The 27,732-nt window shown below is 34.9% G+C and overlaps 3 protein-coding genes across 3 annotated transcripts; 2 read left to right on the top strand and 1 right to left on the bottom strand.

Moving 5' to 3' along the window:
• Positions 1–789: 789 nt before the first annotated feature.
• On the bottom strand, positions 790–4,793 carry LOC133879602 (wound-induced basic protein). The gene is made up of 2 exons (XM_062318229.1): positions 4,610–4,793; positions 790–1,057 (listed from the first exon to the last, which is right to left on the bottom strand). The coding sequence occupies exons 1-2, from the start codon at positions 4,678–4,680 to the stop codon at positions 985–987; spliced, it is 144 nt and encodes a 47-aa protein (XP_062174213.1). The 5' UTR covers positions 4,681–4,793; the 3' UTR covers positions 790–984.
• Positions 4,794–10,059: 5,266 nt separating this feature from the next.
• LOC133879601 (ACT domain-containing protein ACR11-like) lies at positions 10,060–17,255 on the top strand. The gene is made up of 10 exons (XM_062318228.1): positions 10,060–10,453; positions 13,958–14,015; positions 14,119–14,244; positions 14,363–14,457; positions 14,947–15,031; positions 15,152–15,211; positions 16,107–16,162; positions 16,383–16,488; positions 16,603–16,671; positions 16,930–17,255. The coding sequence occupies exons 1-10, from the start codon at positions 10,302–10,304 to the stop codon at positions 16,990–16,992; spliced, it is 870 nt and encodes a 289-aa protein (XP_062174212.1). The 5' UTR covers positions 10,060–10,301; the 3' UTR covers positions 16,993–17,255.
• Positions 17,256–22,888: 5,633 nt separating this feature from the next.
• On the top strand, positions 22,889–26,121 carry LOC133880211 (uncharacterized). The gene is made up of 6 exons (XM_062319114.1): positions 22,889–23,692; positions 23,852–23,890; positions 23,992–24,027; positions 24,242–24,346; positions 24,596–24,637; positions 24,908–26,121. The coding sequence occupies exons 1-6, from the start codon at positions 22,930–22,932 to the stop codon at positions 26,023–26,025; spliced, it is 2,103 nt and encodes a 700-aa protein (XP_062175098.1). The 5' UTR covers positions 22,889–22,929; the 3' UTR covers positions 26,026–26,121.
• Positions 26,122–27,732: the final 1,611 nt, after the last annotated feature.

Genomic DNA, 27,732 nt, shown 5'->3' with positions numbered 1-27,732 from the left:
CCACCGAACTTGAATAGCATTACAACACTTGTTTTACGAGTAATGATATAGGAAGGATTATAATTTTTGTGTCATTCAAAATGTTAAGTGACTTTTAAAATCACCATTAAATTTGAGATTATCATTATTAGATTTTGATCTAATAATTACTCCTTGTTTGACAGTTGAAAAGCCACAAAAGCTCTCATTAAGGAGTTGGCCCTTTTATGGAGCAGTAAAGTTCACAAGAATGCCAAGCTATCAGTGCTAATGTTTCAATTAACTCATGCAATTCATACTCCTTATTTCATTTCACATCAAGATTTTACCATAACATTCATGTGAAGCTACTGATTTGTTGTTTAGAAAGAAAATAATGGAAATATTGACGCCTTTGTTTGCTCATAGGAATGGGAATCCCCAGACATTGACATTTGCCTCTGGCTACAAAGGACTAGCAACAGCCACCGGGGGCATTCTCATTGGGCAGGGCAGCCAAAGGTTATTGCGGCTAACCCTATAGTAAAAATGGGCAAAAAAGAGTGCTTTGAAAAAGGTTGATACCTATTTATTTATTTAAAAAAAAAAAAATGTGATTTTTAGCTAAAATTTGCTGAGCTAGATGTAAATAATCTAATTCATTTCAGCTCAGACCCCACCTTTAAGGCTCAAACCCATGATGTTCTCAGGTAATATAATGACTTCCATATAAACATGGACAAGAAGGGCCTACTGTTGACAATTTCAGCATCTTAACCAACAAAGGCAGAGCATATAGCTTTAATTGTTCCTAAAGAAAGCTTTACCCTATTTAAGTCAACCAGCAGTCCTTGATAATCCCATTATAAACTCAAAATAACATCCATGTCCAAGCAGAGATCATTACAAAGTCAAAAGGAAAGTCATAAAACCATAGGTTTAATCAAGAATAAGTTGACATTTAGAATAGCAGTTCAAACATCAACCACTCAACCCCATTTTAAACATAAAAAGCCCAAGTGGATATCACTCTGTCATAATAGGCTTATTCTCGCTTGCTTTGGGTCTCTGCTCCTTTGGTTTCTGCTCTTCCAATTTCCTGGAAACCACATTGAAAAAACATCCCGAAATCAGAAACATTTCAGAGGAACAAGATGAACAAGTTGCGCTGTTCAATTTCACGACATACAAATCAACCGATTAAGTGAATTGAAAAGAACAAAAATAGGTCATGCACGCATATGTGCATTTTGCATACTCCAAATAGGTGGTTAAACACACCAAGTATCAATATTAAAAACAAAATCAAGAGCTTTAATGGATGAAGAAAGGACTGAATATTCACCTAAGAGAGGGACACAGATAAAGATCCAAATGAAAATGTTAAGAGTTGGCATAAGACTATAGATACCTCACCAAACACACTATGAAATGACATAAGACTCAAACATATTAATATAATAAATCAGTCTGAACATATATGAAAAAAGAATAATAAAGAAATCATAAAAATCAGGTTGAATTTGGTATGTGGGCCAGAACTGAACCCAATCATCAATGATCAAACTACATCCAACCAGCCAAAAAAATTTGAACTCCAAAACAACTAACCAGGACTAAACCAAATATTAAGGATGTATTACTTTGTATAGGTGACAAAATGCCAGCTCTAATACAAATATATACAACAATCTAGATTAGTGCTGCAAATGAACCATGAACAGCTCGAACTCGACACTAATAATCCCAACTCGAGTTCCATTATTTTAAGCTTGGACAAAAATTTAGAGCCCAACCCATTTAAACTCAACGCAGCTAGTTTAGGCTCGTGAGCCGCTCCTACACCAACTCGACTCGCTTACAGCTCGTTGAAGTATAATATATTTATATTATGGGAAATGTAAAGTACCCTTAAATACATAGGAAGTATATAAAAGGAACCACCTAACTAGAAAGAGGCAAAGAGCAAAACGAACAAGGAAGTCACTATAATTAATCGACTGAGGAGACATATACACCGCCATCCATAAATACAATGTTTCGTAAAACAAGGATCAAATTTCCCCCCAGCGTCCTCTCCCTGTCTACAAAGTTTCTATCATTCCTTTCCTTCCACATACGTTTCAAATTAATCTCTAAAACTTTAGAATTTTTGCAATCTGCACATCAGTGAACTATTTGGATACTAAAAAACTCCTCATGTGAACATCAAGCGATATGTTAGTACAAAAAGACGCAAAATAATGGCAGCTTCATTAGTTGGACTGCATTTATCTATTAGGGTTCTATGCATGGGTAAGCATTTTTGCAATTGTTTTTGTCAAAATACTTCCTATAATTTACATAGACGGAGTTTTGGTATTCAGATAGGTCTCAAGGCACAGTTTATATGGGTCATTACCTTAGTAAGCTATTGCCACAGCAACTGGCTAATCAGACATGAGCCCCTCGTCAGATATCCTTTTTTGGCTTTTCACCCTACAGGGAGTTAACAACCGTTTCCAGTTGTTTCCCCTCTATGAGCATATTCTTATGACTAACAAGACTTCTCATTTGTACTTATAAAAAAAAACAAGACTTCTCATTTGTAATTTTTAGTCAACAGAAACTTATAAATGTAGAGATTTTGTCAATCTTGAAATTACAGGATAAATATTGATAGAATTGAAAATTTAATGTTTATTTTAAAATTAAGATCAAATTCTGGCATTTATTCCATAATTACCTTTTTTCCTTTAATTTCCTTTCAATTTAACCAATAACCAAAAATAATACAATTTACTACTTTTAAACTTTTCTTTCTTTTTTTATTTCCTATCAAAGAAATCAACTCAAACAAAACATAAACATTCAAACAGATGATGCTTTCACCTTTTCTTTTCTTTTTTTCCTGTTCATCCCATTTTCTCTTCACTCAATTTCTTTTCTAATCCTAACATACTGTTACAAAGAAAAAAGAAGAAGAAGGTAGTTCCTCCATCTCATGATGAGACAATGCTTTTATCTAAACTCATGATTTCTAGAAATCGTCAACTTTATTCTCAAAGTTGCGAAAATTGTTTGACAGTATTTTCCTCCATTTATACTGCTTTTACAACTTGTGATTTTATGGCGTTATCTCACTCTTTTTCCAACACGCAAAGACTTTCATGTATCTCTCCATGATCCTGACACCACCACAGCAGAACCCAATTGGGAAAGCTGACACCATCACCTTCGTCACATAAAAGACTTCATCTCTTTAAAGAAACTCACAGGAAGATACCATCAAATATGACTTGAGCTTGAACTTGATCCCAAGCAATTCACTTTTTCTTTTTTTATTAAAGACAAGCTTGAGCCTGGCCAATTTTAGTCAAACCAAGCTCTCATACCCCTATTCAAGCTCGCCCTGAGTTCAGACCGAGCTCAAGCCAACATGTATGTTTGTTGAGCCAAGCTTGAAAGTGACTACTTGGCTTGACTTGGCTTGCATGCACGCCTTCTATATCAATGGCCATCTTTGTAAAGTACAGTGTCAACTTCTTCCAAGTGCAGAACATATATTAATAATCATTCCGTTCTTTCAACTCTTTTTAAAATGAATAATTTATCTGAGTAAGAAGAAAGAATTGCAAAACCCCCAATGGAAAACCTTGAAAGTAACTACAGTGTGCAAATTTATAGTATGCCAAAGGGATTTTAGGTATTCATCTCAGCAGATAAACTGCTTGCATAAAAGAAGCAAAAGAGGATAGAGCATTCATACTATAAGGCAATTCCTTCTGGTAGATCTCTACTTTGGTGGGTTTACATGATTTATGAGGTGGACATGAAAGAGAAAACTAACACTAAAACAAACAAGGACGGTGCATATAACAAAGATATAAACAAAAGAACAGACACACAACACTACAAAACATGATTTGAATATACGTAATAGATTTTGTTGTATAACCAGGCATACTACACCAACAAAGGGTACCGCTTTAAACAGAACGGGGGAGGGGGAAGCAGCCTACAGCCCAAGAAGGTGAGGAAACAATTTGGATAACTACAAACAAGCTTCTAGAGGATGCAGTCATTTGTAGTGCACTACTCATAAATCAAATCCCAATTATAATATAAGAGACTTATCAATCAAGTCCCTGATGTAGGAAAACCCACAAAGAAGGTGTGATTGATACGAGAGATATTCAGAGATCAAAATCATCGCACTGCGTCCAATTAATCCAATGTTCCTGAGTCGATTTCCTTTACCAATTCAATGTTCATTGAGAGCATTCAAGTGAGTTTCAATTGCAAACAAAGGAAGCCCCCTATAATCATTTTTCATATTAATCTATTCCCCCCTTTTGGGCTTTCGTATCAAAGCAGCAAACCACAAGTGTATTTCCTCCCAAAAAAAAATCAAATTTTCCCCCAAGGAAAGTAGTATTTCTAACAGCGAGTTTTCTAAAGCTATTTCCACAAAGTGAGTCCACAAAAACAACCCATTCATCAACAGCTTCAAAACAACCAACCCAAAAGGCATTAAGTTGATCCATTTATTCCACAGCTTTCAACAGAACCAGAAACTCACCACAAATAAAACCCACAAACCAATATATCTATAAGCACATAAATGCATATCTACAAAAATAGAAAGAAAGAGAAAGATACGAGGAAATACCTCTTGTCAGAGGAGCTACCCTTCTGGCTGAGGAAGGATCGGAAGAGGGGTGAGTTCACGTCGTAGATCATCGTCGCCGATTAGGTTTCGTGGGCTAATTCTCTCGCTCGCTCTTTCGGAGTCGCGGACTTTCTGCAATCTTCACTGTTATCACAAGACGGCGCACAGGGACTGGAGAAAAACCAAGGCCTTTTATATAGAATTGGGTCAGCACGGCATCCCAATCCAACCCAGTGCGAACGTTTCAAGGACTTCGTCCAGGAGAATGGGCTGGGCCTACGTTTTTTGTTTGATTTTTTTTTTTTTTTTTTTTTTTTTTTTTAAGGGTTGTTTGAAATTTTTTGTCAAAACCTAAAACTACAAGTAATTCTAGGAGTACATTAAATGTCCATAAAAAAATAAAGTGACTTTTAAAATTATTATTTGATCAAAATCATCATTTGATCAATCGACACGCCCAATAATGATTTTAAAAGCTACCTCATTTGTTGATGGGCAATTAATGGACATTTTTTTTTTTTTTTAAGAGCACTTGATAGACACTTAATGTATATGTAGAATTACTCTAAAACTACAGTAATGTTATATTTATTGTACATCTGGTGTCCATTTATTTCGCAAATCAACTTTAGATTAATTTGTAGGGATAATTGTATCACTGGTCTTTGGGGTTGACCTAAATTACGAATTACTTATTGTGGTACAAAAAGTTCATGGAGGGTCTTTGTGGTAACCTATAATTATAATTCACTTATTGAACCCGTTTTCCGTCCACCGAATTAACAGAATCGTTTAGTTTGCCACGTTATATAAATAGTGAGACAATCTCTAAATATCACTTGCATTGTAATCCATTGACGGATTCTGCTAACTTGATGGACGGAAAACGGGTTTAAGGAGTAATTTGTAATTATACTTTACCACAATAAACTTTTTGTACCGCAGGGAGTGATCTGTAATTTAGGTCAATCCCAAAAAGTAATAATGCAATTATCCCTAATTTGTAAAAAAAAAAAATTTGTACTAAATATGAAAAATTAAAAAAAAAAAAAAAAAAAAAAAATCATCTCTCTTTTACATTTACATGACTAAAGTCATCTGGTGAGCCCAAATGAATCGTGAATATGTGAAGAACGTTTACGGCTTCAAGCGTTTTTACAAACATCATTTCTTGAATATATGTTTCCGTACAACAAAATCGTCGTTTCATAGTCCTTTTCCTTTCTATTCTTTTTTCCAGGTTGCCAAACAAATAAACTACATTTAAAATATCCAACTTTCATCATTTTGTAGAGAATGTCCTAGGACTTCAAAATGTCTCAATTTAAGATATTTATTTTTCGAAAAATCTCAATAACAGGTCATTCGTTAGAATTTTACGTTAAACCCTACCAAAATTTATAAAATACCCGTGTTTAGTTTTTTTTAAAAATTTATAAAATATTTCAAAGATTAAGGCATAGACATTTTTGCAACTTGTATTAAATTAAATTTTAATCAATACCTAAATCCTAAATTTTTTTTTTTTTTTTTTCTAGAAAAAATAAGGCTATTTTAAAATTTTTGAAATGATTTAACAGAAAATCTTAATGGATGACTTATTATTGAGACTTTTCAAAAAATAAATACCTTAAATTAAGACGTTTTGAAGTTCAAGCATATTCTTAAAAAGAAAAAAAAATTAAAATTTCCGTACGGTTAAATGAAGTTTAAAAAAAGAAAAAAAAAAAAAAAGAAATGTTTCAGGGATAAATCTTTCAAAGTAAAATATCCAATTGCATTGGTAAGTCTTTTGTCATCTTATGTTAATCTGACCTCAAAATTCAGAGTTATTCTGAATCTTTGTCACTTGCCACATGTCACGTAATAGGTAAAACCTACCACGTACTATCTGGTATTATTTTAAGGCGTTTATTATTAAAATTTTAAAAATCTAAAAGTGTATTCTTTTTATTTTTTTTTTATTTTTTATTTTTTTTATTATTCTCACAATAAATAAATTCACAAACAACTTGAATAGGACTTAAATGATCCTAGTACGGATCAGACCCAGGCTTCGGATAAAAAAGAAACCCAATAATACGCATGCTCTGGCGTTCACTGCCCAAGACTCATGAGGTCCACAAACCCAAAAGGGGTTGCTCCAAGGCTCGATTAGAAAGTTTGAGTCTAGCCCAGCAAACTTCATTTGAACCTCAAAAAGAGGGCTGGAGGTGCTCACTAAAGGCCCATTCACACCAAGCCCAAGGAGAGCCCACCAGCGCAGAAGCCCAAAATAGACCCGAGAGGGACTTCATACAAAGTCTCCCCTCTCTCCTTTTGGTAACAATAACATTTTCTCTCTTGCTCTTTAGCAAGTAGGAGTGGACATGCAGGCGTATATTAATCACCAGCATCCGCTTTTTGTATATGCGGAAGCAAATAATAGTTACAGGGTATGTGGATGCAGTTATTAACTGCATCCGCATAATATATATTTTATATTTAATAAATTCACCGAAATGATTTTTTTTGAATTAGATATAAGTTATGTTTACATTGATTTGGTTGATTGTGTTACTTTCTCGTATAACACTTGGGCAAAAATGCAAAAGTAATGTGAAATAAATATATTTTCAAAAGATTATGGCTTAAAACAAAAAAATTAAAACAAGCCCAAAATAGTAAAAATGGGCCTAAATTATTTTTAAAATCATTTCAAATATGCCCTAATAGGCTCATTACCTATTATGCATATAGTGGATAATAACAACAATAACTGCACGGATGTGGTTAATAAAAACATGATTATATTTAAAATTGATATATGATTTTGCGGCCACAAATATTGCAGATAAGGAAAATGCTATACTTACAACCAAAGTCCCACACCCAACTTTTTACATCCTGACCTGGCATTTCCACCTTAGATTTTTCTTTTTCTTTTTTCTTTTCTTTCTTTCTTTCTTTCTTTCTTCTTCTTCTTTCTTTCTTTCTTCTTCTTTTTTTTTTTTTTTTTTTTTTTTTTTTCAACCAACTCTCTCTCTCTCTCTCTCTCTCTCTCTCTCTCTCTGTGGTTCTTCTTCTTCTCTCTTTCCGGTAGGCGAATGAAGCTCCGGACGACGTGATCTGAACGACCGGCAACTACATCTCGGGATTTGGAGAGCCAGCCGTCCAACGCTCTCTCTCTCTCTCTCTCTCTCTCTCTCTCTCTCTCTCTCTCTCTCTCTCTCTCTCTCTCTCTCTCTCTCTCTCTCTCTCCCCCCTGGTTCTTCTTCTTCTTCTTCTCTCTTTCCGACCGGTGAATGAAGCTCCGGACGATGTGATCTGAACGGTCGGCGGGCGAATGAAGCCGGACGACGGGATCTGAACTGCCGGCGACTGCATCTCGGGATTTGGAGAGCCGGCCGTCCAACGCTCTCTCTCTCTCTCTCTCTCTCTCTCTCTCTCTCTCTCTCTGGTTCTTCTTATTCTCTCTCATTCTTCTTCTTCTCGCTTTCCGGCTGGCAAATGAAGCTCCGGACGACGTGATTTGAACGGCCGGCGAGCGAATGAAGCCGGACGACGGGATCTGATTGGCCGGCAACTGCATCTTGAGATTTGGAGAGCCGGCCGGGATCTGGCACTTTCCAAGTTGGATTCTGGCCTCGAGGTGGGCAGTTCGAGGGGTGAAAAACAAGAGAGAAAAAAATCTAACGTGGCATGCCACGTCAGGGTGTGAGAAGTTCAGTGTGGGAAGTTGGTTGTAAGTATAGCAACCCTCTTGCAGATAATCGCATTCGTATTCGCATGTACACCCCTATTAGCAAGTACATACAAGCTCCACCCACCCGAAGGAGCTCTCTCCTTCACTTCTCCAATGGTTAGGCACACTAACTTGAGTATCGGAATACCTTTGGTCGGAGGACCGAAGGCCACCTGACTCCCCATGCTTCATCTTGCAAAAGGAGGAGCTTTATCAAAAGGAGGATGTTGGTTTATTTTAATTGGCTACATTCTGGTTGACAAAAACGCTTTCATATTAGGGGTTCCATAACAAGGACACCATAATTCCAGAAAAATATTACAGAATATTAATTCCAATATGGAAAGGACTGATCAAGGCATGAATATGCATAGAATATCTCTAAAAAGACAAGTCTCTGTTGAAGGAAATATTTTTGAAGATTTTACAACTCAAAAAGTCGATTTTCTTTTTTGCCTACAGCCCGTCCAGACACCCAGATGCCAGAGTTTGGACGCCTAGCTCAGAAACTCAGAGTCTTATGTCTGAATGGTTCAGCAGACGCAAGCCACAGAGAGTATCAGTCTGCAAGAAGTCTGGACGGCTTAGCAGACGCAAGCCACAGAGAACACCTGTCTGCAAAGAGGTTCGAGTGCTGATGCGATGACTGCGGGTGGATTAAATACTTTATGCAACTGTCCGGATGTAGGATTGCAAGTTCAGACACGATTTAGTGATTTCATGAAGTTTTAGTTGCAGGTCCGGATGCCGCCTATGCAAATTTGAGTTTGAGTAGAATTATGATTTTTGAAGTCTATTTAAAGAGGCTCATAGGCTGTGTTATTGTAAGAATTCAGTATAAAATTTCCATTGTGCTAACTGCTAAGAGAGGGTGTTTATGTAGAAATTGTTAGATGTGCTAACTCTCTTAGAGTATTTGGTTTGTATTGTTCAACCGTTTGAAGTCTAACTTAGAGAAGAGTTTTAAGTTAAAGAAATCTATTAAAAAAACTTTTCAAATAATGGTCTAGTTGAGAGGCAGACAAGCAGGTGCTTGTTAAAGTTCAATGTATGACTACTTCAAGAATATTGTGAGTACTACTATCTTGTACTAGCTATCTCTTCTTAATAGTAAATTTTCTAGGTCTGACAGTCCCGGAGTGATTTTTCTCTTTGATGCAAATAATTTTTACTTTGTAACTAAAATATCTATGTCCATTACTTTTTCGCCTTATATTTTGGTTGCATGTTAAATTATGGTTGACTATTTAGGAGTCTTCTCAAATACAATATTTATATATAATCTTTATCATATCAAATCACTTTTTAAAAAAAAAAAATAAAAAAAAAAACTAAAAATTATAAATATTCCAAAAAAATACATTAACAAACGTACATACTAGTCACACGGCTCTCTCGCACGATGATTTTAGACGCATAGGAGGTGATTGAAGCTTGTGGCCCTCTCCATTAACAAAAAGTTATCCTATCCGCTACGTAAACGAAAGAATCGAGGGAGGGATCCCGAGGCTGGACCAAACGCGTCGCTGTTATGGTTCCAGATTAGATGCAGATGGGAACAACCGAATCAATAGATGAAAGGTGGATTGAAAAATTCCAGTAATTTAATAAAATGGACAATGGAGATGAGATGAGATGAGATGAGGAATGGACGCTGGAGATAATTTGCTGCTGCTGATGATGAGATAAATGGCCTTAAATAAAATACATGAGAACAAAAAGTGTTGGCTCTCTATCTATCCAATGGCGTATATTCCAAGAGCTCGCCAACCCAACCACCACTTTTTCTTCTCCTTCTTGTTTGCCCAAAAACCACATTCCCATTTCTTCTTCTTCTTCTTCAAGATTGCCATGCTCTTTGATTTGGGTTTTTCGCTTTTTGTTTCTTCTCTCTAGCCTCTTCTTCCTTGGCCTTCATTACCCTGTTCCTTTTGTAAAGTTTCTGTCTTTTTGAGTGGAAATCTGAGAATGGCTGTGGCTATGGCTTCTTGGGGTCTCGGGAAGTACCTCTGTGATCATACTTGTGTTCTGAAAGCCTCTGATCGTGTTGCAAGTGGGTCTTTTATCAGGGGCTCCATTGGGTTTTCCACCAAACGTTTCTTCATTCTTCATAAGACAGGGTAAGCCTTTCTCATTCTTTCTTCATGTTTTATATATAAAAGAAGAAGAAGAAGATTGTCCACTTCTTTGTTTTAGGAAGTTGCTGTTTTATCTCATTTGAAGTTTAATGTCATTGCTCAAGATTGTGCTTTTGTGTGATCAAGTTGATTTATACAAGTGCACTGATTTTCTGTTTTTAGATTTACTATTTCTTTTTGTATTGACTTGTTCTCTTCTCAAATTAGGAGATGAAAATAATCTCTGTAGTTCTTTTTCTTGGGGCAATTAAAATAATGAGTCTACTTACCCAAAAAGAAGAAATAATCTGTCTGTCCTAAAGAGAAAATAGACAAAAGCAACGGGAGTATACCCCAGCAAACTGTAAAACCAAGAAAAATCAATAGAAGCTTTAAGGAACAGTCCTGTACAGGGCAGCGGACCAATCACTAGCTATTAGAATTACAAAAGAGAGAATCAGGTGGTTCACAGGGTCTCTCAATCCACAAGTTTTCCTGATTCTTTTGAACTTCCTCAAGAGAAACCAATCTGATTGAGATTCTTGTAGCACTAATACACTCTTTAACCCGATTGATCACGTTGCTAGGAAATTCCATATTCCTCAAAATAGTTATGAAGAAATCCCATCTAAGTGAATCATAGGCTTCCATCAAGTCTACCTTCAAAAGATGTGGGAAAACAGGAGGCTCTGAAAATTTCTCAAAGGTTCTTGATAGAGAAGGATATTATCACCAATTCTTGTCTTCTCAACAAATGTAGTTTGCTGCTCACCGATTAAACCTTGGAGAACTTACCTTATTCCATTTGCTAAAGTCTTGGTAATGCACTTGTACATTGTACACTACAAGATATGGGTCTATTTTTAGTTAGCCTTGTTGGATTTGTAACTCTTGGGATCAAGGTAATAATAGTAAGTAAACATCCAGAAGCAAAGAAAGATTTGATTTCTTCCGGTATATCTTTCCCAATTATATGTGAAGTCTTTGTGAAAAACAAGGTATTCTAACCATTAGGGCGTGGAGTCTTATTGTCTTTGAGAGAGAACATTGCGTATCTAACCTCTTCATCACTCACCTTCTTGAGTCAGCCAGTCCTCTGTTGATGTAACATCACGCCTTTCTGAAATAGCAGCATTCAATCTTTCCTCATTCAGCTCAACAAAGTTAGAATTTACACTCAGAAGCTTTTGGAAGAAGCTTACCATTTCATAGTTGACCTCTTCAGGGTCTTCCACCCTATTTCCATCTTTCTTAAACACACGTCTGTGATTTTGTTTCTACTGTTTCTGCACTTAACATATTTGAACTATGCTTAGCCACTGCCCTCTATCCTTTATCTTATAGAAGCTTTCTTCAGCCCTGTGCATATCACAATACATCTGTAAACAACTCTTTTCTTTCAACAAAAGCTCACCCTTTCCAGTATTCAGCTGAATTTGCTTCTGGATGCTCTCAAGTTTTTCTCTAGCCATGACAACTCTCCTTGATATCTGAGAGGCTCTTCTGATTTAACTCAGTTCTGACTTCAGGAGCTTCAACTGGCTGGAAACTTTATCCATAGGAGTCCCTTTCACTGCTGTGATCCAAATTTTCACCACTAAAGGCAAGAATTCATACTGCCCAAGCCAAAAAATATTTTAAAAAATTGAAAGGCATTTTCAGAATTGGAGGCTCAGGAAGGACTTTACTGGGGAGTGATCAGAAATGCCTTGAGGTAGAAGGACGCTAATCACCACTCTAATCATCCATGTTTCATTAACTAACACTCTGTCTAGCTTTCTTAAGATGGGATTCTCAGGCCTTCTGTTAGACCAAGTATAGAGCCAGCCCATAAACTTCAGATCTTCCATCTTAGCAAGTCTGATGGAAATTGTCCATATAGTCTGTCTAATCAACAGATCCCCCTTTCCTCTCAGCCACATATCTGACCAAAATCCCCTGTGAGAACCCAAGGCAGCCCCTCAATATTTTTTTCCTGATCAGTAATGTGCTTTCAGAAAGTGGTTCTTTTACTGTAAGAATTATCTACATAACAATAAAGACAAACAAGTCCATTTCTTGTTCCAGCATATTGCTGATATTCTTTGAGCAGGCAGTTGTGAAATGACAAAAACTCTGCAATTGCAGCAGGCTGGTGGTCTCCTCTGGTACTCAACTTCAGTGGTCAAAATACTGTTGTCACATTGCAAATGAAATTCCTCAACTCAACTATCTACTGCATCCATTTCAACACATAGTCTAACAAAACTTATCGCCTTTTTTTATTCTGTCTGTGTGCCTGCAGGCAAAGGCTTACCAAATACATTTGCTGCATAACTGAATTTCTTACTTCAACAATATTCCAGAGGAATATTATAAAACATCACCCATGCTGGAATATTTTTAAGGTCTTCTTCAGAAAGAGGCATACCAGGCTGGCACTTTTAAGCACCAGTAGTTAATCAACAAAATACCAAATGCTCTATGAACAAGGGCATTCACAGCATCCATCTCAATAAGTTTAATAAAATAAAGACCATTTTCATTAGAGAGGAACTCCATCAGAGCATACTTATCCTGTTTGTGAGGAAAATTATTCCATGGAAATTGAGGCAACTTCAGGTCAAGAAAATAGCATACTATGGTATGCTCCCAGTCGGATTGTCCTTCAGCAGCATCCATTTTTGAAGGGGTGACCTTAATTTTATCACCCTCCTTTCTGGGGTTCTAGAATTCAAGCTCCATCCTTGAAAAGAAGAGCTGTCTGGCTTATTGGCTGAAAAATTTCCCGCTCAAAGCTGCTACCCCATCCAAATTGCTTTCCTTTCAGACATGACTCGACACGTTTGCACACCAATTAGCCTCTCTCTTTCATTGGCACGTGGCTTAGGTTCACTTGAATCCCTCATTCTTCCCTTGGCTTTCACCATGACCAGCAAGCTAACCAGACTTAACAACTGTACCATCTACCACTGTGGAGGCACCATTATGGTTGCTGTTGGAGAGATCGAAACCCCTACCAGCATTGCCCTTATGATGACCTCCCCTCCAAACCCCACTTACTTTCTTGCTTCACCACTGGTTTGCCTCTACCTCAAAACCCCCTGAAAACATCAGGAGAACTGTAAACTCCAATACTTTTCTTAAATTCAATCTCGACTTCCAAACTTTCCTCCCATGAAGCACCTGATGCTAATACTGTACAAAATCTCTCTAAGCTAGCATTTACTAATTGCAGAGAATGATGATAAAAGCAAGTTAATACTCTCACCAGGACATTTTATTGCTTAGAGTCATATGAAATCTTCTTGCATACTAGATCTTATGATTCTTTCAGAATTATGTTTTTCCATTTTGTTAGGATTAGACAATTTATTTCTCTATTTTACTCAACTTGGCAAGCTTCATCTTTTAGGGATATGTATTTAGAATAAATGATGGCATAATAAAATCATCGTACTTAGTAGCTGAGTTGTCCAACAATATTGTTGCTAGTATTTTTGTTAAGTTTCTGTGGGTTTTTGTCAGATGGTTATCTTCAGTCAGTGCAATCACTCCACAAGCATCATCAGCTACTGCTCTGGAGGTAAACAATTTTTGATCTATGTGATAGGGGGTTTTGCATATTAACTAGCTTACTTCTCTAATTTCTTTTGGTTTTTGAATTTGGGGAATTGGGTGGCAAACAGGATGCAAGTCCTAGTGATAGTGATACCATCCCAACTCCTGTAGTTATTATCAACCAAGACTCTGATCCAAGTGCAACTATTGTGGAGATAACTTTTGGGGATCGGCTTGGAGCTCTTCTCGATACTGTATGAAGCCAGTTACTTCCTCCTTTAGTTTATTGAGCATGAGAATTTTTTTTGATTCTGTATGATTTGTTAGAATATGTTGGTTAGTGGACACTAAGCATCAGCAAATGGGTTGCAGATGAATGCACTTAAAAATCTTGGACTCAATGTTGTTAAGGCCAATGTTTTTTTGGATTCTTCTGGGAAGCACAACAAGTTTGCCATCACTAGAGCGTAAGTTATATTATGCCTTACATGTACATATGAACTTCAGTCCTTGTATACAATATTGTCTACTCTGCTCTTATATTGTCCTGACAGCTGCCAAATTTGCAATTGATGCTAGTGATTTTTTTCCTCTTCTTTTTTATTTTCTAGTCACTCGACTGAAAGTTCAGATCTCTGTTGTCCTTGAAAGAGACACTTTCTTATATGTTTTGTGGAGTGACCTTCCTTACAATTGCTGCTATTTGAGTCACAAATTTGACAATCCCTTGAACTAATGCAAACACCTAAAAACAAAAAGAGAATTGGTGTTGCTGACATTTGTTCCTGGATAAGAAAACAGCTAGTCGTTTCTGATACGGTTGGAAATCTTAGTTTCCTACATAACTTTGAAAACCTTAAAAATTTGACATGTGACTCATTACTCCTTGTAGTTAGTTCTTTTTGTCACTGTTTTATATGGATTTTGATTTATTTGTTGGTGGAGTTTGTTTGCAGTGACACTGGTAGAAAAGTAGATGATCCAGAGTTGCTTGAGGCAATTCGCTTAACAATTATAAATAACCTGATTGAGTATCACCCGGTATTTCATCTTTAAACCTTTTATTTTTTTTTAATTTTTTTAATGTTCTTATTTAGATAACACATGGTAGAGCCACTTCTAGGAGTTACTTTCTTTATAAGCTTCATCAACATGTTCCAGGAATCAAGCGGCCAATTAGCAATGGGAGTAGCCTTTGGAGTAATGCCACCAAAACAACAGGTTCAAATCTTTCTATTGTTATATTTTCATTTTTGAAGTTTAAATCTGGTTGGAGTTTGTGTGTGGTGGAGCACTTTTTGTTGCAAAGTTAACTATCTGGGATAAATCTGTCACATTTAGAATATTATTACTATGTTTACTTTCGTTGAATATGTTTGTGGTTATCTTATTCATAAAAAAAAAATAAAAATGTTTGTGTTACCTGCCATTTCATGAATGTGGTACAAACCAGTGGCTTGAGGTCTCTTCTGCTGTGTGTGCAAGTGCACTCTGCGTGTGCTTGTGTCTTTGTGCACACTGTTAATATGCATGCACAATTGAGCGTGAAAATGTGCACTTGGCACTGATTTTGATGATGCCAGTTTTCAGTTTGCCATAGTAGCCATTGCCTTTGCCCATCATACTCATGGTAGAAATGTTCTTATTCAAGAAGTGATTGATAGATCTGCTGCGACTGGAAGTGGAAGCACCCTATCGCCCCACACCAACTTCCTCCCCCCCAACTGGTCCCTTGCTAGAAAAATAAATATGACTAAAATAAAGAAGAAACTGCATGAGTAAAATACTTTTTTGCACTTCTTTTTATGCTCCCTTTGTATTAACATAATGCAGTGGCTTGAGACTTCTTAAGTAGTATTATGTCAAATTCCCAAAATGCTGATTTACTATCATATTGAGTTGCTTGTGTCATGTAATGATATTTTTTTCACTAATTAAGGTGTGGAACATGGTGGAAGTAAGATAGTATTGTCCAATTGGCTTTGTTTTCATATCTTATGAGGGATATATTGTGTCAATGCATCCTGATAGATTTATGGGTGCACAAAATATATGTTGATTGTTGAAGTCCCACACTTTTGTCCCAATTCAGATATGCCGTGTTGTTATTCCTCAGGTTGATGTGGATATAGCAACTCATGTAAAGGTCTATAGTGATGGCCCTGACCAGAGGTAATGCGTGTATCAGTTTTGTTTACTCATGTGATTAACTCCTGCAACCCAACAACATTTGCTCCCATGACAATTGTTGAGGCTGTAGCTCCACACCCACATTAGCAATTATCTGCTAGGCATGAATCATGACATCTTGACATGAGAATCCAGCTGGCAAAACATAAAATTTCTTGTTGCCTCTGCCTCCCCTACCCCCGCTACAATGTTATTTGTGCAGTTTACTACTTGTGGAGACAGCTGATCGCCCTGGATTATTGGTGGATCTCGTGAAGAACATCACCGACATCAATGTTTCAGTTAAATCAGGAGAATTTGACACAGAGGTAATAATTTTTCACTCACTGTCTACCGGTTTTGTTTTTATTTTTTCTTTTCTTTTCCTCTATTGTATGCTGAGTATACTAACATATTCTCTACATTTTGTTTTTGGGACCTAGGGTTTGTTAGCTAAGGCAAAGTTTCATGTTAGTTACAGGGATAAAGCCATAAGCAAGCCTCTTCAGCAGGTAATCCAGCATTCTGGCAATGCTAAAACATTAGAATTGTTTTCAAAATTATTATGTGAATTTTACAAAATTAATTAAGGACATAGCCTGTATACTACTATACTTGCCTTTCCAAACCTCAAGGATAAATCTGATCCTCTCATTTCCTTTCCCTACTAAATTCACAATGATAATATCAGATTATGTTGTGCTGAGCTTGCACCCTGCAGCTCTTTTGTTGCAATGCTGATGTAGAATTTACTCCACCCAATTTGGCAGGTTCTTGCTAATAGCTTACGATATTTTTTGAGGCGCCCAACAACGGAGGAGGCGAGTTTTTGATTTGTTTAGAAGACCAAATCCCGGACAATATATACAAGGGATTTTGGTATTGTCAGTTAACAACTTTAGGGAAACTGTAGGATGTTGTCATTTCCACATTTTAAGGGATATATACAAACAGAATAGTGAAAAAAAAAAATAAAAAAAAAATCCAACAAATCTGAATTTGGTAAATTTGTTGCTAAAATAGAGATGTAAAATGATAACACTTTGTTATAGTGATAGCATTATAATAACCCTTTGTGCTTTTATGCATTTGCTGATTATGTCTCCCAAAAAAAAGGAAGATTAGTATTTGTAAACTCAAATGCTGTGGCTTTTTGAACTTTTAAATTGGGTAAGAGTAACTTGATTTCAATTCTTGTTCACCTTACAAAACTGCCCGAGCAATGATAGTCAATGAATGTGCATGGCCAACTTGGGCTTTTCTTCTCAAACAAAAATGGAATAGATCCACTTTATGGGCCGTCTTTTGCCAAGTCTATCGAACTAGGCATGCTTATAATGTGTGCCCAATTGTTGCATCCTTTTTTTTTTTTTTTTTTTTTTTTTTTTTTTTTTTTTTTTTTTTTTCAATAACTTCCAATTTTCAAACTATACTAAAAAATACCCTATTTTACTTCAATGAAATCAAGGGTACGTTATAATTATTTTCACTTCAATTTGGTTTATTTTCGTGTAATTTCTAGGAAAATAAAATGCATGTTTTGTTTATTAAAGAAATTATGAAATGCATAAAATACCTACTAAAGCCAAAATAAGGTAGGGTATCGGAGCAAATGATATGTTTGGGGAAGGGGGAAGCGATATATTTTTAGCTTGAAAATGTGCTCACCGAGCATAGCTAGTGACTGCTGAAAAGAGATTTCCGAATTGGGGTCATATGTGTGATTTTGACATTTTATAGAACTCATTTTTGTTTTTTAAAAAAAGAATAATAATAAACAAATTGGATAAAAATAAAATAAAATAGTAGTGTTTTACAAAAAATAAGTAGCATCTTTTAAGATGTTATTGTTTTGTTTTGTTTTTTTTTTTTTTTTGTTTTTTTTTTGTTTTTAAATAGCAGCATTTTATAAAACATTGTGATGCAGGATGAGAAAATAATATATGGTCTTTAGATTTATTTAGATTTGATTGATTCCTTTTTTTTTTTTTTTTTTTAATGCCCATATTTCCTAGCTATATCCAAAATACAATTTTATTTCACGGATATTTCACAATGTTGACGTAACAGTCTTAATTAACCATTGAATTTTTTATTTTTAAATAATGATTAGTCTAAGAGTTGATTGATACTGCTATGCCAATAATGTAGGGTAAAAATGTAGTAGATATCATTTCTCAGTTTAATATATATTATGAAGGTTTTGGAATTGAGATAAAGTTAAGATTAACTCAGATTTTTTTATATCATTTCTTAGTTTAAGATTATGAAAGTTTTGGAATTGAGATAAAGGTAAGAGTAACTCATTTTCTTTTTTCTTTTTAATATTTTTTTACAAGTAGAGTAACTCAAATTATTGTCTGTCTTGATTTCATAAGGGTAGTCAAGTTTAAGAAGAAAATATTAAACTAAAAATTAATTTTTAAATCATGTCTTGCAGAGGAAGAAAAACAATAATACATCATTGAGAAATTTCAAGTCGATTAATTAATTTATGTGTTCTTGTCCTTTTGTTTCTTTTTATGGATAAATAATTGGGTCTTTCTTTCTTAGAAAATTTTCCACCTTACCAAAGTCGTTGCTCAGGTCATCGATCGTCGAAGTCTTTGCTAGTTTATGAATAGCAAGTCACCGGTAGGATATCGCCATCAAGATTTATGTGGAAAGACTAAATCAACGTCAATGGAGAGTTTGAGCACTCACGAGTCATTTCCCCACCTTTTTTCAGACCAAAGAACACGGCATGATATGTTTCCCTATTTTATATATTACAATGAGTCCTCAAAATATATATATATATATTATAATACTTCGGCCAAAAGCTTTGTTAAGTGCTAGCTTTTACAAAGGTGCATGCAACAGTACTCTAGTGACTTTCTCCTATCATCTCATTGGTGTTGCTTTTTTAGGGCTTCACGTTTTGGCCAACCACAATGTTTTTTTTTAGAATCGTTCGGAGTGGCAAGGACGAATTTGCTGAGCTATATGCATACATCGTGCCCAATGATGATGCTGAAAAGAAATAGTATATCCTCTGGTCGATCACAATATTTTTTAAAAAATAAAAAAAAAATGGTTTTTTTAGTTTTTAATTTTTCTAATTTTTTTTTTGAATTTTTTGAATTTTTTTTAATTGAAAAATGACACTTGATAGGGGTATTTAAGGGATATTTCGCCAAAAATGACATTTTTCAAAGGTTTTGGTAGTTTGAGGGGTCAGAATGCAACCATTGGTGATTTAGGGGGCCATCCAGAGAAATGTTAGTAATTTGAGAGGCTAAATTATATTTTTTTCCAATAAAAATAGCTGAAAATAATAGGAAACTCAAACAAGCCATTTGTTTCTAAGTTTTTAAATTTCTACCACGCTGTAGATACTTGTTGACTAGAGGATGGCCTCTAGTTCCAACTAAAAATAATATAAAGAAGACGTGACTACGAATACAACACGTAAAAGCCTTTTGTTTTTGTTTCTAGTTGACAAGTACTTGATTAGAAGATGACCTCTATTTTCAAATAAAGATAATGCAAAGAAGACTTGACTTCGAATATAACACGTAAAGGCCTTTTGTTTTTGTCTCTTTAGTTGACAAGTTGATTAGGAGATGACCTCTAGTTCCAAATAAAGATAATGTAAAGAAGACTTGATTGCGAATACAACACGTAAAGGAAATATGACTATAATGACCAGAAGACATTTAAGCTAAAGACTTTAATTTCTAAGTTTTAACTTTCCACAAAAGGCCTTTTGTTTTTGTTTCTAGTTGACAAGTACTTGATTAGAAGATGACCTCTATTTCCAACTAAAGATAATGTAAAGAAGACTTGACTACGAATACAACACGTAAAGGAAAGACTACAGTGACCAAAAGACATTTAAGCTAAAATTTTTAATTTCTAAGTTTCTAACTTCCCACAGAAGAAGGCCTTTTGTTTTTGTCTCTAGTTGACAAGTTGATTAGAAGGTGGCCTCTATTTCCAACTATAGATAATGTAAAGAAGACTTGACTACGAATACTGTCACGTAAAGGAAAGACTACAGTAACCAAAAGACATTTAAGCTAAAGACTTTAGTTTCTAAGTTTTGAACTTTCCACGTAATGCCTTTTGTTTTTGTCTCTAGTTGACAAGTTGATTAGAAGATGGTCTATAGTTCCAACTAAAGATAATGTAAAGAAGACTTGAGTACGAATACAACAAGTAAAGAAAATACTACCGTGACCATAAAACATTTAGACTAAAGACTTTAATTTTTAAGTTTTTTCTACAGCCCCGCCCCAGACTCAAAGACTATCAAAGTGCAAGCTTGGCAACAAGTCTTCCAGGTAGAGTTGGACCGTGTTGTGTACGCATAGGCATCCAATCCAGTGGACAACATTCATCCAACGACAATGGCAATTGCGAAATGTCCATCTCATAAACTACAGTAAGATAGCCGTGAGTCACGTTTGCACTAATTCCCAAAAATAATTGGTCCAAATTGAAGGTTAACCTTCACGTCCAGCCCTTAATTATTTCTGGGTCATCAATCATTCACTTTGGATTCCAAAAGAAATTTCCAAGACGGTTCAGAGAATGCATGTGGAAGGAAAATTTGCAGTTTGATAGTATTGGAAAAGATAAGAGAATTACGTTGGTTCAGATTCATTCAACGTCAACCCAAATGACTCCCAGTCCACAAGTTTGCCCCCTCTCATCTGATCTTTCTTATTAAAGTATTCCTACTCCCCAGCCATGTACATAACAATCTACCCTTTTGCCATTTGCCCTCATCAATCACACACTACAAGCTACAGCTTGCCTCTCTTCAAGAGCATTTAAAGGCATTTACAAAAAAAAACAAATGGGTTCCCACATGCCTCTTTGTTTTTGTAGGGCCATTAATGTGATAAAGACCAGATTATGAATTTGTCATGATTTTTAATATTTCTATTATGCTTAAAGAAAGGGATCTTGAGCTGATATATATTCAGAAATATACATTATTCTTTCTCTTCTTTTTTTTTTTTTTTTTTTTCTTAACTATTACTTATTCATTTATTTACCATTATGATATGAGCCGTTCTTATCATTATGGTAAATGAACGGCTCATATCATAATGGTAGATAAATGAATAAATAATAGTTAAAAAATATTTCAAAAATTATCAGTTTTTCCATAAATACATTATTTGGGAATTTCATCTCTCCCATAATTTAGTTGTCGAGAATCCACAATTCTAGGTTTAGAAGTAGAGATCATTTCCGATGTGTCCAAAATAACATTAACTATAACAATAATATACAAGGAAAGCATAACTCTAATTTCCAAATAAGTGGGTAGAAAAATGGCCAACAAAATAACAAGAATGAATATCGAGTCTCTATGCCGAAGGCTACGTGTAATCTCAATCATCATCAGCATTTAAGCTAAACGCCAATTTTTAAAAGCTTATCGATGCAATGATGAATATGGAGTCTTCATGCCAAAGGCCATGTGTTGTCTCAATCATTATCAGCGTTTAAGATAAACACCGATATTTAAATGATCATCGGTGTTTTCACTTAACGCCGGTAAACACCGTATTTTTTAGTTGTGCAATAATGAGCAAGCGTGGAGTCTCCATGCCAAAGTCTATGGGTTGTATCAAATACTATCGGCCGATATTGAAAAAAATTTATCAGTGTTTCCATTTAACGCTAGTAAACACTGGGTTTTTAGTAGTGCAATAATGAGCGTGGACTCTGCGTGCCAATGACTATGTGTAGTCTCGATCATGGACTCAAAATACATAGAGACATTAACTAGGGAGATAGTGGTGTGGTCCAAATCCAATCACTTGTAGGATCTTGGAAATTTCTTTTGGAAACCAAAGTGTATGACTGACGAGGGCAATGACGAAGGGTTGATTGTTATGTCCATGCATGACTCGGACACCTCAATGAAAAAGATATAGACACAGAAAGTGTGAGTGATGACCCAGAAATAAGGAGTGGAAGTGAAGGTTAATTTGGACCAATTATTTTTGGGGATTAGTACAAACCTGAATTTGTATGGCCATTAATGTGATAAAGAGCAGATCATGAATTTGTCATGATTTTTAATATTTCTATTATGCATAAAGTAAGGGATTTTGAGCTGATATATATTCAGAAATATACAATATTAGTCTTTTATAGATACCGTGCAACAGAAAGATAAATTGTGTGGTGCTTCATAAATAAATGGTGTGACTAAAACAAATTCATTCTTAGATTATATGACAACCTAAGAAATTGACAATTGAAAAGGAAAAAATGGCAGATAAAAGAAAAAGAAAAAGAAATTAGTAGCCACTTTTTTATAATCATCAAATTGAAGTCCCAACATTGATTACAAAATTAATAAGTTCTAGCACTGTATCATTTGTGTTGGTGCAGGAGAGATTAAACCCAGAATACCCACAGTGATCTGCGTGGGTGTTAAGTCGGAAGGGAAATCGGATGGGTGGGCCATGACCGCCACAACGTGTTTCAGCACACATATTTTGGGCATATCCAAGGTCTATGATGAAAGCCACAAACAAGAACAAGTATGAGATTACCATTTCTATGCAAATATCCATCAGCAATGGTTCTCAGCCTCTTAAATACTTCATAAAAGGCCTATTTTCAATATATGACGTAGGTGCTTTCGCCTTATAAATCTAAATTATTTATTTACTTTGTCTATATATAGGCTTTGCTGTGGAATAATGTGGAATATCTATATCTCTCTCTCTCTCTCTCTCTCTCTCTCTCTCCATATCTCCATGGCAAGAGGTATGGGACTGACGGCCCTTATTGTTGTTGTTGTCCTCTTTCATCAAACTTGCAATACTAGTGCTGATCAAGATCACTGTCCTCCTTCTTCCTGCGGCTCTATCCTTAACATAAGCTATCCGTTTCGACTAACGAGCGATCCCAAAAACTGCGGCGATCAAAGGTATAATCTTTCATGTGAGAACAACCAAACACTATTGTTACACTTATATCATGGAAGATACCACGTACGACAAATCAATTACACCGACTACATAATCAGAGTTGTAGACCCAGGTATTGGACTCAACGCTAATGAGAACTACTCCTTCATCCCTCGTTATTCTCTAGAGTACAATAATTTCAATTCAGGGGATCCATATCAAACATTTTCGTTGAATCGTAGAGAGTACTACATAACGCACAAAATGATTTTCGTGGAATGTGAAAAGCCAGTGAATTCCCGGTATCATCTAAACATTTCTGCTTGCATTGAGGATGGAGTGTATCCCAATTCCAAGAGGTATAAATATGCTCTATTTGGGTATCATGCTGCAATGGAGTTGGGGGACTTGTGCCAAGTAAAGCAAATATCTCTCACATCCTATTCAGATCGTGATTATTATGTCTTGAGAAATATTTCCTGTACAGACTTCCACAATGAATTGCTACGGGGTTTTGAGCTTTCTTGGTACGGAGCTTATTGTGGAAGCTGCAGAGTTGAGGATTGCTACCTCGATGGGGCGGGCAATATTGTTAGTTGCTATCGAGAAGGTGCGTATATAAAAGAATTAATGCATGCAAAAAAAAAAAAATACACATAACACTTGCAATTTCTAATTAAATTTCTTACATGTTTAAATTTTAATTACCATTAAATTTCTGTTTCTTTCTTTTCTCATCGCTAACCATTCATGCTTCTATACGCTGAAGCTGTTCCTAAGGAAGGAATCCTTGAGAAGATATACTATTGTAAGTTTTCAATCTCGCAAACTTGTTTGAAGGATCTTATACTCAAATCACCTTTTTTATTAATTGATAAACTAATTAATTTATTTATTTTCATGTTGTAGTTATTTGGCCAATACTATATCGAGTATATGTCTTCGGTAAGAACCGTTATCTTTTTTATTTTGATTATCTTCTTCTTCTTTTTTTCTTATTCCTTTGTTTTTATAAACAGATCATTCCTTGCAATTAATGTGATGTTTACATAAAAAAAAAAAAAAAAAAAATTTCAACTTTAAAAGAAATGCCGAGTTTTAATTCTATGTTTCCAAACACTAGTACTGATGCATGTTATTCTCTTGTTTGTCAAAACAGTATTAAATCATCTACCAGTACCACTACGACAACGACTATATGAGCTATTAAATCAACTAATGGTACGAATACAACGAGTATATGAGCGATTTGGCAACAAATTAGGTGAGGCTTCAATCTTAAAAATTTATTTGCAGGATAAATTCCCTATGGGCAATTTGGTAAATTTAGTATAGAATGAAACAATAACCATGCACATAGATCGAAATGGAATATTGACTGTCCTCGATGATGAAGCAACAGGTTTATACTGTTGCTTTTATTTCTTCTTAAGCATGGGCGCCATAGGTGACATTTGTTTATGCAATTTTATTAATTAATTCATTTTTATTTTTTTTTTCATATTTCTTCCAGAGCTTACAATTGAATTACTGACGTACATGACCGTGGACTACGGTAAGAATCTTCTCTCCTTTGATTTTCTTTATTTATTTATTTATTTATTTTCCTTTTTAGCAGATCATTCTATAAACTATTAAGCATGAATTAATTTATAACATGTGGCCAAAATGAAAATTTGAATTATTACCTGAAAAAGATAACAAGTATTGTACTTAATTAATTACTACGATCTATATATACTAAATTAAATAAATATATATTTACAGCAATGCAACAACATGTTGGCTTACAATCCTTACTTTGGTGATGTTCTTCCATATATAGGACTAATATTCCAAGCACCAAAAACGATATTGGGGACTCCATTTGTGATTGCATTCTTGATATATAAATGGAATAGGAGACATTTATCCATGTATGATGTTGTCGAAGAATTTCTACAAAGTCACAATAACCTCATGCCAATAAGGTACTCTTATTCTGAAATTAAGAAGATTACCAAAAGTTTCAAGGAGAAATTGGGTGAAGGAGGTTATGGCACTATATTTAAAGGAACACTTCGAAGTGGTTGTCTTGTGGCTATAAAGATGTTAGGTAAGTCCAAAGCTAACGGACAAGATTTTATAAGCGAAGTTGCAACCATTGGAAGGATTCACCATGTTAATGTAGTGCAACTCATTGGTTTTTGCGTTGAAGGATCGAAACGGGCTCTTGTATATGAGTTCATGCCTAATGGTTCCCTAAATAAATACATTTTTTTGTCAGAAGTACGCACGCTCCTAAGCTATAATCAAATGTTTGATATAGCTCTAGGAGTTGCTCGTGGGATTGAATATTTACATCAAGGATGTGACATGCAAATTTTACATTTTGATATCAAGCCTCACAACATTCTTCTTGATGAAAATTTTACTCCTAAGGTTTCTGACTTTGGACTAGCAAAATTATATCCAATAAATGATAGCATTGTTTCTTTGACTGCTGCAAGAGGGACATTAGGATATATGGCTCCTGAGTTGTTCTACAAAAATATTGGAGGCGTCTCATACAAAGCTGATGTTTATAGTTTTGGAATGTTATTGATGGAAATGGCCGGTAGAAGAAAGAACGTAAATGCATTTGCAGAACACTCAAGCCAAATATACTTCCCTACTTGGGTTTATGACCAATTGCAAAATGGAAACGACGTAGAATTATTGGAAGACGCCACCGAAGAGGAAAAGAAAATGGGCAAAAAGATGATCATTGTTGCATTATGGTGTATACAAATGAAGCCTAACGATCGCCCTTCAATGAACAAAGTCGTTCAAATGCTTGAAGGAAAAGTTGAATGCTTTCAAATGCCTTCCAAGCCTTTCCTCTCATCACTGGACGAAACCATAATAGGTGGTGGAGAGAATTCGAACCAATCAAATGAATCAAGTCAATCATCTCAATTTTAAATGCAAATTAATTTATGTATGAGTATTTTGATTTATTATATCCCTGTTCAAGAAGAAAATTAGTTTTCTCATATATGTTTGATAGCGCAAAGATGCTTAATATTTATGTGTAACAAATAAGAGTTTTTTTTTTTTTTTTTTTTTTTTTTTTTTTTTTTTTTTTAAATTTTCAATTCCATTTTCCCATACTTGACCAATGAATTTGAGTTTGAAATTTGAGAAGATTTGTTGCTATTGTTGACATTCATGAACTTCTATTTTTGAATGAGGAAGCCAACAAACAATTTGAGCAACTATTTCTTTGCAAGGGTTGGAGGCATAGAATGTTAAAACAGTGTTAAATATGAAAGGTAGCGATTAGTAATTGAAGACATCAAAAAAGCTTTTTCTTCAATAACTTGCACTACTTTTTTTCCAAATGACATCAAAAGGGCCATCGATCCATATGTTCTTCACCAAAAAGCATAGAGAGCTATAGCCTATAAGTTTCTATTACTATGAGAAATTTACTTACTAATGGAAATTACAATTTCAAGTTAATTAAAAAAACTTTAATTTATGGAAAAAGTCCACAGACCCCATTCAAACTACCACCCAACCAATTGACAATATCCCCCATAAACTTTAGATTGCAACAATATGTAACGTCAATCAATATATAATAAGTGTGAAGAATATCATTAGTTTTCGTTCTTGCTCTTGCTCTTTTTCTTTTTCTAGATAAGCAATAGTTGACGACCTTAAAACCGCAAAGGCACAAAAAAAAAAAAAAAAAAAAAAAAGAAGAAGAAGAAGAAGAGGGCAAAAAAGAAAATACTCGTAGCTTGCGAGATATCATTTTCTTAATAGCCCACAATTGAGATTCGGCTTGGGCCTAGCGTTGGGTTGGTAATTGTGAATGCTAAAATTCAAGCTGAATTGGAGAACTTACTAGCTTACTAGATTTGGCATTTGGGTTGTCTTTAGACCGTAGAAGATAGGAATCCACTCTTTATTTAGAATACGTTTGGGATTGTGATTTTGTAGGAAAAAAAAAAAAGAAAGAGAAAAAGAAAAAAAATGTGTGATTAATTAAACTAAACCTTAGAAGATGTATCATTTGGGAGTATTTTAAAAAATTGTGATTTGAAAACATAGAAAAATCTGCTTTTTCAAATCGCAAGTAATGAGGTGTGTTTTTAAAAAACACACAATTTTAAAGGATAAATTATAATTTTAAAGGCCAAACTGTGATTTTACAAACGTTTAATTGCTTATGGTTTTAAAAATCGCATTTTAAAAACGCATATTTTAAAATCGCTATTTTGAAATTGCAAACCTATACAAACCCTTAACACTTTTTTTTTAGGGGAAACTTTGCTTAACTCCCTAAACTTTCATCACATTTTCAATTACTTTCCTAAACTTTAAAAACTCTCAATTTAGTGTAAATCAATCTTTTGATTTTTTTCCAACTTTACGCATCCGTTAAATCTTGTCAAAATTTCCAAAATACTCATTTTTTTTTTTAAAAAATAATAATAAAAAATTGAAGATTCAAGCATGGGTAATTTTAACGGAAACTTTACTTACAACCTCTAATTTCTTATCACTTTTGCAATCATACTCATAAACTTTAAAAAGTGTCTATTTAGTGTATCGATCAATTTTTCAATTTCACCTATCCGTTAGAATTTTTCGTTAAATCCTAATGGAGGGGAGTCAAAA

The sequence above is a fragment of the Alnus glutinosa genome, chromosome 10 (assembly GCF_958979055.1).
Source record: "Alnus glutinosa chromosome 10, dhAlnGlut1.1, whole genome shotgun sequence".
Lineage (NCBI taxonomy): Eukaryota > Viridiplantae > Streptophyta > Magnoliopsida > Fagales > Betulaceae > Alnus > Alnus glutinosa.
Note: the sequence above shows the minus strand (reverse complement) of the source record. Positions and strands in the feature narration are given on the sequence as shown.

Coding starts and splice junctions, on each gene's coding strand:
- LOC133879601 (XM_062318228.1), top strand. CDS start 10,302: ATGGCTGTGGCTATGGCTTCTTGGGGTCTCGGGAAGTACCTCTGTGAT. Junction 14,458..14,946: donor AAGTTTGCCATCACTAGAGC/GTAAGTTATATT, acceptor GTTTGTTTGCAG/TGACACTGGTAGAAAAGTAG. Junction 16,163..16,382: donor AGTGATGGCCCTGACCAGAG/GTAATGCGTGTA, acceptor TTATTTGTGCAG/TTTACTACTTGTGGAGACAG.
- LOC133879602 (XM_062318229.1), bottom strand. CDS start 4,680: ATGATCTACGACGTGAACTCACCCCTCTTCCGATCCTTCCTCAGCCAG. Junction 1,058..4,609: donor GGTAGCTCCTCTGACAAGAG/GTATTTCCTCGT, acceptor TGTGGTTTCCAG/GAAATTGGAAGAGCAGAAAC.
- LOC133880211 (XM_062319114.1), top strand. CDS start 22,930: ATGGCAAGAGGTATGGGACTGACGGCCCTTATTGTTGTTGTTGTCCTC. Junction 23,891..23,991: donor CCTTGAGAAGATATACTATT/GTAAGTTTTCAA, acceptor TTCATGTTGTAG/TTATTTGGCCAATACTATAT. Junction 24,028..24,241: donor ATATCGAGTATATGTCTTCG/GTAAGAACCGTT, acceptor TTGTCAAAACAG/TATTAAATCATCTACCAGTA.